The following is a 9,150-nucleotide window of genomic DNA, read 5'->3' as shown; positions in this document are numbered from 1 at the left end:
GTGACGTCACCGCGCCTGTGGACCCGTGTGACGTCACCGCGCCTGTGGACACGTGTTAACGTCACCGCGCCTGTGGATCCGTGTGACGTCACCGCGCCTGTGGACCCGTGTGACGTCACCGCGCCTGTGGACCCGTGTGACGTCACCGCGCCTGTGGACACGTGTTAACGTCACCGCGCCTGTGGATCCGTGTGACGTCACCGCGCCTGTGGACCCGTGTGACGTCGCCGCGCCTGTGGACCAGATTTGACGTCAGGAGAAGCACAGCGGCGCAGTCCGTGCGCGGCAGCGGTGCTGCAATCGACGTTCGCGAACATGGCCGACAAATTCTCAAGGTTCAACGACGATCGCGAGTTCCAAGTACGTGTCCTTGTCGAGCGCCGCTGACGACGCGAACCCGTCGTAGAGCGCGGCGGAAACGAGGCAGGGAGAGATGCGAGGCGACGCGGAGTCGAGGCCTCAGCCCCCCCCCTCCCCGCGCCCGTCCACACCGCCTCTCGCTAAGGCCGTGGTCCCGCGCCCTCCACATTTCCCAGTCCGCTTAGGCGCCACGAGTTGTTATGCGCGGCTCTGATTGGCTCCCCGTGCGTCACGTGTAGTGAAGGTAGCCAATCGCGCACCGGCAGTGACGGCCGCCTCGCCTATTCGGCGTGGGAAATTGAGTCGCCGTTTGCCGCTGGGGCGTGGGTGATGGCTACGGGGTTATCGCTACGGGCTTCGCACGGCCAGGGGTTGAGGTGTCGGCACCGGTGTCCTCGGCCGAGGGATTGAGGAGTGGAGGGTTCGAGTGGCCGGGCAGGCCTCGGGTGGAGGAGAGATCAAGGCGGGCGGCGGTGGAGTGAGGAGACAATGGGGGCATGGCCGCGGGGCAGCTCCGGGCAAGGACGCGGGGCCCGGGGTGGCAGGGCTAGGGCAGGGAGGGCAGTCTGTGGTGAGGGCAGTCTGTGGTGAGGGCAGTCTGTGGTGAGGGCAGTCTGTGGTGAGGGCAGTCTGTGGTGAGGGCAGTCTATGGTGAGGGCAGTCTATGGTGAGGAGGGCAGTCCGTGGTGAGGGCAGTCCGTGGTGAGGAGGGCCGTCTGTGGTGAGGGCAGTCCGTGGTGAGGGCAGTCCGTGGTGAGGAGGGCAGCCCGTGGTGAGGGCAGAGAGCAAGGCAGCACGGGTCTTGATATCGCACGGCGTTCATAGAGCAGGGAAGGGGAGCCAAGAGGGATTGGGGACAATTTTGCGTTTAGGGAGATTAGTAGAATGTAGCAGGGAGAGGGAATTCTACAACGCAGTATGGAGATGTTGTTAGTCCTGTACAATGGAGCAGGGGACGATAGTTGTGCAGTGTAGCATCGAGACAGCATTGCAATGCCAGACTCAAAATAAGTATGTATCCTGGAGGAATCCGATGATCTATAAAGCTTTTTTGACACAGCTGTACATGGAGATAGCAGGACAATTAAGCAGGGAGAAGTATTAGGGAGAGAGAGGAGTAACTTAGATGAGAAGCAGGCGAAGGGAAGCGGTGGAAGGAGGAGAGGGGTGAATGGCTGCTTGCTGATCAAGGCCTTGAAAGTGGCTGGCAGACGCGGCCCCTGGCACGCACTGCAGCAGCAGCGGCAGCGGCGGCGGCGGCATGGCCACGTCTCTCTGGCAGCAGCAGCAGCAAGACGAGACGAGCCCTCCTCGGTCTCTGCCACCGCTCGAGGAGACACGGAGCCTTGCGTCCTTCCTTCGTGGACGACTGTCGGGCAGGCAGCTGACAAAATACGTGCCTGGGTTGTGTGTACACGTCGTCATAAGCAAATCCTCGCACAGCACACAAACGAGTGCGAGTGGCGATTGTGTACGGGTCCAAGCCAGCCGATGTTCTAATTATAGTAGGTTCGTTTAGAGCAACCTAATCGCGCGTTAAAACGTGTGTACGCTTTTGTAATCAATACCCATGCAGTTGTCCCGAACCGCTCGGCAGTAAGAATGTTTGACACACGGCTCGCACGCATTTGGCGAGGCGACGTTTGATGAGTGTTGCCTGGTTCATAAAGGCCTTCGTTTACAAGAGACAATGAATTGCCTACCTTGGGCCATTTGCAAACACATCCCTCGTACATAGCTGTGCACAATGCGGGCGACATTGCTTCTTGAACCTAAGAGTATGAATTATTGAACCCATTTCATCAGTGACAGTTCAAAATAATGTCAATGCTAACCTCTCTTATGAAACCGATAATACTGCCAATACTCAAACCTTGTTATGAAAGAATCTTCCACCTACTCCGACGCAATAGACAAATAATACTAGAGATAAAGGCGGCCCTAGGTTATTGGCAGCGATTAAAGGAATTGAAAATTTATGCGAATGTTATTTTTCTACCCTTGTACCATTACATCATGTGGAAACACATTGAATAATTGTTAACGGTGGGTTGTGTTTACTGATGAGTGCTTTTACATTTTGGTGTCTGGAAATAGCTTGGTCAATAAAGTACAATCAATTTGATTTTTTTACTTACGACCAAGATTTATGACCCATTTAGTCCAAAAGAATAGACTATTGACAATGCTCACACAATTTGTGTTAATTACGCTTAAATAAAAAAAACTTGGCAGGGTAAAACATTTTACTCGTTCGTGGGACTATTTGAAGGAAATGTGAATTTGCTGAACACTCAAAGTGTAATTTAATAGCGGTAACGTGAATAAGCCGTTCATTAATATTTTAGTACATGTTTGTCACGGCAAATATTACAAAGGAAGATCACCGACCACTCCAGGGATGTCCACCGTATCCCTCTATGACCTCAAATTTATGTGTATGCTGCACATTCTAAGTATATCAATAATTGAAGACCCATTTAGTCGTGATCCTTATAAAACACTGCTATATGTTAATAGCATGTAACTAGCATGCGAATACGTGAAACGTTTACATTTGAAGCTGCGTACGGATTAGGCACGCGTGGCTACGTGCGGTGCGAAAGAAGTTCAACGTACATGCATGCATACGACATCGTGCCTTTCAAACGTGATGACGGTGCAACGTGAATAAAAAAATATTAGGACATGCGTCTGTCATGGCATTTGGCTCCGAGTTACACATTTTGAAAATTTGCTGCAAGGACATGCGGGTTTTTTCGCATCAATATAATTATCACTTGTTCACTGGTACTCAATGAAAATGGAGCACTGTCACACCACACATTTCTCTGACCTTTATTGATCAATGGCCAAGTCACGTGCTCAATCACGCCAGAACTCCGATCCCAAAGAGGGTTGAGGCTGGATAGCGCTTGATGGAGCAACCACCATGCCCAAAGCAGCTGTTGTTGGTTGGCTGTGGGGCTGTGTTATGGGCAGCGGAGGGTCCTGCAGGAAGTCCACTGTTGTACTGTACTTGCTCCCATCTCTTTGCTCCATACCTTCAACCGCACCGACCAGCAAAATAAAATAATAATAGGGTTTTTCCCCTTTTTTCTGGCAACAAAACTGAAACCTTTTTACAAGGATTCATGTCTGCATTAACCACAATACTTGCAGTCAAAATGCAAAAAAAAACATACTATGATAATATATGCATTGTCCTTGAAACTGATTGGGTCGAGGCTTAAAAGAAAGCCGTCCCTTCGTGTGGACCAATCAGTTTCAAGGACAATGCATATATTATCATAGTATGTTTTTTGCTTGCATTTTGACTGCAGGTATTGTGGTTAATGCGGACATGAATCCTTGGAAAAAGGTTTCAGTTTTGTTGCCAGAAAAAAGGGGAAAACTCCGATTATTATATTTTGGTACTGGCAAAGGAGGTCTAATGACAGCAAAATAAAGTTTGCTTAAACCACCCCCACGGCACGCGGTGAAACCTTCAATCCATCGGAGGATTTGCAAAATGGAACATCCATGCACTGGGCTGCTACAGAGTGCTAAGGTTTGGTCATGTGATGTGTTTCCACAGGGCAGCCACTTTGATCAGTATGAGGAAGGCCACCTGGACCTGGAACAGGCCTCCTTGGACAAGCCCATAGAAGCGGTAAGAGCTACTCCTGAGTGAGCGTTTTGGGTGCCCAGTCACCATTAGCGGCAGCACGCGGTAAAGTGTCTACCAGCCGAGGTAATATACGTGACAGCCACCGTACACCGATGCATGACGTGCTGACATTTGGCACGCTGCTTATTCCTGTATATCGCTCGCGATTGGACGAAATCGTTGCGTAGAATCTTCAATTTTTTTTTTTGTACTTCCGCCACCTTTGATAATTACTTAAATATTCTGTTGGTCACATTCGATGTGCAAGTGTTTTTTGTTGATTAAATGCGTACAATTTTTTTACCTGTGTTAAGCTTCCCGTGGGCTGACGGTATGGAAGCTAATAACGTCCATTGAATAGTTCAGTTGTTCGAGACTCATTTAAATACATTTTACGTGAATATGTTTTCGCTACAGATAATTACTATAACAGTTTTAATAATAATGAAAATAACAGTTATTGAATTAGACAAAATGTTTGTTTTTCTTTTAATCTGCAGTGGATCAAAAAATCCGTATAAAATAATTACTTTCTGTAAGTATTTAACATCTGCATGTCATGAAGTATTATAATTTAAAGGTGTGTGATTTGGTATAATCTGTGTATTAAGCTCTCGCTGTGTGTGCTTGAGACGATGTGTGTGTGCTATTGAACAATGCGGCACGGTGTTTTAGCGTGGGCTGGGGAGGAGGGGAGAGTTGGTTTGGAAAATCTGTCCATCCTCTGCCTTCAGATTTCTCTGCAGTTTAACCAATGGTTGGGCAGCTTGTGTCACTTGTAGGTTCGTACAGCCTGCTTTGCCTCTCTCTTCTTTAGTCAAGTCTCAGATTTTTGAGCATCGCAGACATTCGCTTGAACTTTACCTGCATGCTATTCGGTTGCATGTTTGTCTCTGTGAGTTTTGTGCTTCTGCGTCTTGGATTTTCTCTAGATCGGCAATGCAGAAATCAACTCGATTAAAAACACTGGCCTCGCCGTTGGCAGTTGCGTAATATTTACAGCAGTCTAAATTAACATCACGTTTCTGCATCGCTGTGTTGAGCTGCTTGTGTCGGTCGTGAGTTGGCTTTATTTTTAAATATATAGTGTAGTGATTTATACATGCTTCGGACATGTAAGTTGAATTCATGGAACAATTTTTTATTAACCGGAACACACAACAAACGTGTGCTGAACAATTACAAATATGCATATTCTTAGGTTTTTTTTTCGGTAAAGTCACGTAGGTAAAAACATTAAAAAGTAAAATAAAATAAAAATCACGACGTTTCGGAGGCAACACCATCTTCCGTCTTCAGGTGGTACCGTCACAGCCACGACAGCTGTATCAAGTAAATGAGAGATTGCAGGAGCTACCACTCCCGTTCTCATACATGTATGATAACGGTGAGTGGTAGCTCCTGCAATCTCTCATTTACTTGATACAGCTGTCGTGGCTGTGACGGTACCACCTGAAGACGGAAGCTTGTGTTGCCTCTGAAACGTCGTGATTTTTATTTTATTTTACTTTTTAATGTTTTTACCTACGTGACTTTACCGAAAAAACCTAAGAATATGAATCATTGCAGTCACGAAAGCTTCAAATCTAGTACAAATATGCATTTTTTTTCCTCCCCACCCCAAGCAATGTAACGCAAGTAAGTTGGAGAGATTAAAAAAAGTGTACTCCTTAATGCGTTTTGCAATCCATGAATTCAAGAGCAGTGTATCACACAAAGGAGAAGGTCAGGTCCCTTATTCAGGCCTCAGCCATTTTGTCATCAATTCTGAAGCACTGACATTTGCTGTTTGTTATCGCCTGCTCATCCAATGGCTGTTTGGTTCATCTGGCTTTCATTACTGGTTGACGTAAATAGTGTTGAGTGTGCTAACTGGCAACTGAATGGCCAGAAGTCCTATCTAAAAGTCTTCTCTGAAAGCATGAATTAATCACGTCCAGCAGTAGTCCAGTAACCGGGTGTGGTGAGCGCGTGTACTTATTGTTGTGTTGCCGGAGCCCCCTCCTCATTCCTGCTTTAAACCGAAAACAAACCCGTCGAATGATGTGCCCACCTGCATTGCCTTTCTTTAGTCTTCTTAACGTGTCACCTTGTATTGTTAGTCACCTTACAAGAGTTTTTTGTAGAATGCAGAAGTACCCAGTATTTCAACCACAGTTTCTTAATTTCTGTTACATTTTAACTGTTTTTTTGACAGCCCAATTTTTTAAAGCAAGGTTCGTATTGAAATGCTTTAAGTCGACTTGCACTGCTTCTAAAATGGCATTCGCTTCATTTTCTTGATTCTTTTCATTTCCCCCTCCCTCATCTAAAACCCAAAGAGAAATGTATTCATTATGTTATCAAGCCCACGGTGGATAGTGGCTGCTCAGCAGAGTCTTGCAAATTAACTCGGATACTCTGGTTGAGAAATATCCAGTTTCACACGTGTCCGTAACTCTCGACCTGAATGCTTGATTCTACTCCGTGTGTTTCGTGTCATTTATGTGTAATTTTATTTACTTATAACCTCGAACTTGCTGAGGACCCACCTATGGTCACTGCTCAGGCATAAAAAAAATGTTTCTTTACTCCATTCATTTAGTATATTCCCACACTAACAGCTTCTGCTTTGAGAGCCTGTCCGTTTTGCTTGCTCAGCTTTTTAAGACAGTTGGTGTACGAATCGTATATTTGTCCAGCAAGCGTTATTCTTAATCTTCACATGGTGTGCTAACATCCAGTGTTTATTTTATTTCCTCCTAACACCTCGTGTCCCCCGTTGATCAATGTTGCCTGCATGTCATATGTTGATCCCAATCAGTTTTATTTCCTGAGTTTTGGCAGTGGCTTTGTTTGGGCTCTTCTGATGGGGCAGTTACTTGCACTTATTAATCGTGAGCAACAAATGCTTTCTGCACACTGTAAGTAATGAGCTTTTTATTTCTGGTTAAGCAAAAAAAAATATCTTTATTTTAAGCTGCTTTCAGGTAGTGTGTAACACTTGAATCTAAAGGGCTGCAAATACTGCTTTCAGGTCAATATGTTTTGCAGGCATTTTATGCAAGAAGGACTTTAAAATCTTTGTTTTGTTTGTCTTAAAGAAACACGTACTGCATAAATTACATCGTGATTGGGCCTGTCATCATTTGTAAGCTTATTATGAACTTTGATCAGCGTACTTGCTTTTTTGAACGTCAAAAGACGGCGGTGTGTAATGTAATGGAACGTGTCGCCCTGCATACAGAGCAGAGCCATGCAAGTGTGGTCATGCAAAGTGGTCTGAAAGCATTTTTGCCAACGCAGTAGCGCGCAGTTGGTTGCTGCACGTGGTAACGCATCTGCTCGCCTGGAATAGGTGTTATGGGAGGCCTCTCTGTTTTGTTTGCATCTCTCAGGATAACATCGGCCACCGGCTGCTGCAGAAGCATGGGTGGAAAGAGGGCAAGGGCCTTGGGAAGAACCTGCACGGTGAGTCACTGCCGCAGGCCTCTGTCGTCGTGTTTAAGGTCCTGATTTCCACACCAGAGTGTATTTCAATTGTATGAATACACATCATCATATTCGTTGCAATTGATATTCCACGAAGCTGCTGTTCAATGGGGTTGACTAACGTTTGTCGTATGTCTGTTTTAATATTGAGATTTGTATTTCATCAATAGAAATACCCACCACAATCTATGGAGCAGCATGCAATAATAGTTTACAGGGACTGAAATAGGAGCTGAGGCGGACTCTAAACTTAACCCAAGCGCTCTGCTTAAGCCTGCCCAGGCCTTCCAAGGGAGGGCGTGCAAGGTTTGGTCATTGGAAGTGAATGAATAGCACTTGCATTAACCATTCACTTTTAAATGTCCAAGTGTAGTCTTCCGGGTTCGGCAGCGTGTTGAGCTTATGTTCTCTCAGTTTCTCACCACTTGCATCTGCGGGAATCTTCAGGAATACGATGGCCGCAGTCAGAGCCGTCCATAGGGGGTCCGCGGCCCGGGGCAAATCCAACCGTGTAGGCCTCCCGACGCCTTCAAACTTAACCGAAAGCATTACATCTGACACCACCGTGACGTCGAAACGCGGGACCCCCCACAGCGTGGGGCACGGGGCTGTTGACCCGATTCGCCGTACCCTAGGGACGGCTCTGGCCCGCAGTAGTGCTTGGCGGAAGATGGAGAGGAGAAAAAGGCTCCGCACGCGGCCTAACCCAGAAAGGCCACACTTGGATTACGAGTGGCTGCGAAAACCTACGTGCACTTTGAACTTTTGTGAGTGCACTAAAACACGGGCCAACGGATTTTGCCTCTACAGTTACGGATTTTAACGGGCTTCGGTGAAACATTTGAAAAGAAACAAATTCCCCCTTTGCAGTGTGCGGACTTGCTTTAAAAAAAAACAATCATATGTAACTTAGGACAATAACTACTTTCGTATAAAATGACTGCGTGTTTTAATTAGATGTGCTCTCCTAAAGCGTGTCACTCTATTGTAAGAAACCAGAGGATTTGCAGGGAGAAGGCAGGTGCAGGGGAGGGTAAATGCCTGCTTGAGCAGCTGTTCTTTGCCCTGCCTTTGTGAAGCCAGACACGTCCACGGCTGCTTCAAAGTTGTTCACTTGGTTTGTTGCAGTTAAGGTCTGCAGAGTGAATTTACTCTGTTGTGAAGTAAAGCAACTAAAGTAATTCATTTACGTAGACAGGAAGGGCACACACCTTTCAACACGTTGTCTGTCGTAGCAGAATAAGGACACAAAAACGATTTAATTGTTTGAACAGCAAATTGGAAAAAACACGAGAAAGCGATCGACAACATCGTACAATGTGAACTCTAGGCCGAATCTTGCCTCCAGTGGTGGAGGAGGCAGCTCCCACCTCACCAATTCCTAACCGGCTGCCTCCAAGGAAAAGTATTTGATGTTTATTCATCAATATTGTCGTTTTGACAACAGGTGAGCCTTTGTCTCCTCAGCCAGCAGGGGGCAATGTTCACTCACGCTTTGTTATCAATTGTCTGAAACAAAGAAACACTTAACCGTAGTAGTCCAGCGGACGTACGTAAAGGAGAAGTTCATTTGCAAGAGCTGAACCAATGGAACAACTCTTTTGTGTTTGCATTTTTGTGGCCGTTTCATTTGGTAAGGACGTTCACAGACGGGCTACCATTCATAACGC

General features: G+C 46.4%; 1 protein-coding gene across 6 annotated transcripts in view; it reads left to right on the top strand.

Moving 5' to 3' along the window:
* The first annotated feature begins 200 nt into the window (after positions 1-200).
* The window catches only part of GPATCH8 (G-patch domain containing 8), an 88,028-nt gene continuing 79,078 nt past the window's right edge, over positions 201-9,150 (top strand). Inside the window, exons 1-4 of one of the 6 annotated variants that reach the window (XM_061574229.1) lie at positions 3,993-4,012; positions 4,744-4,791; positions 6,207-6,225; positions 7,387-7,459. Coding sequence is in view for 1 of the 6 variants with exons in the window: in XM_061574209.1 (XP_061430193.1) it covers positions 316-360; positions 3,938-4,012; positions 7,387-7,459 (193 nt within the window). In the remaining 5 variants the exon portion in view is untranslated. Of the gene's footprint in view, positions 361-3,937; positions 4,013-4,743; positions 4,792-5,572; positions 6,226-7,386; positions 7,460-9,150 lie in introns of those variants that run through there. The other 5 variants (XM_061574209.1, XM_061574221.1, XM_061574247.1 and 2 more) reach the window with 5 other exon arrangements.

Source organism: Lethenteron reissneri, chromosome 7 (genome assembly GCF_015708825.2).
Source record: "Lethenteron reissneri isolate LAM-NWPU_2019-01 chromosome 7, ASM1570882v1, whole genome shotgun sequence".
Lineage (NCBI taxonomy): Eukaryota > Metazoa > Chordata > Hyperoartia > Petromyzontiformes > Petromyzontidae > Lethenteron > Lethenteron reissneri.
The sequence above is the reverse complement of the archived record's forward strand: the minus strand, read 5'-3'. Positions and strand labels throughout refer to the sequence as shown.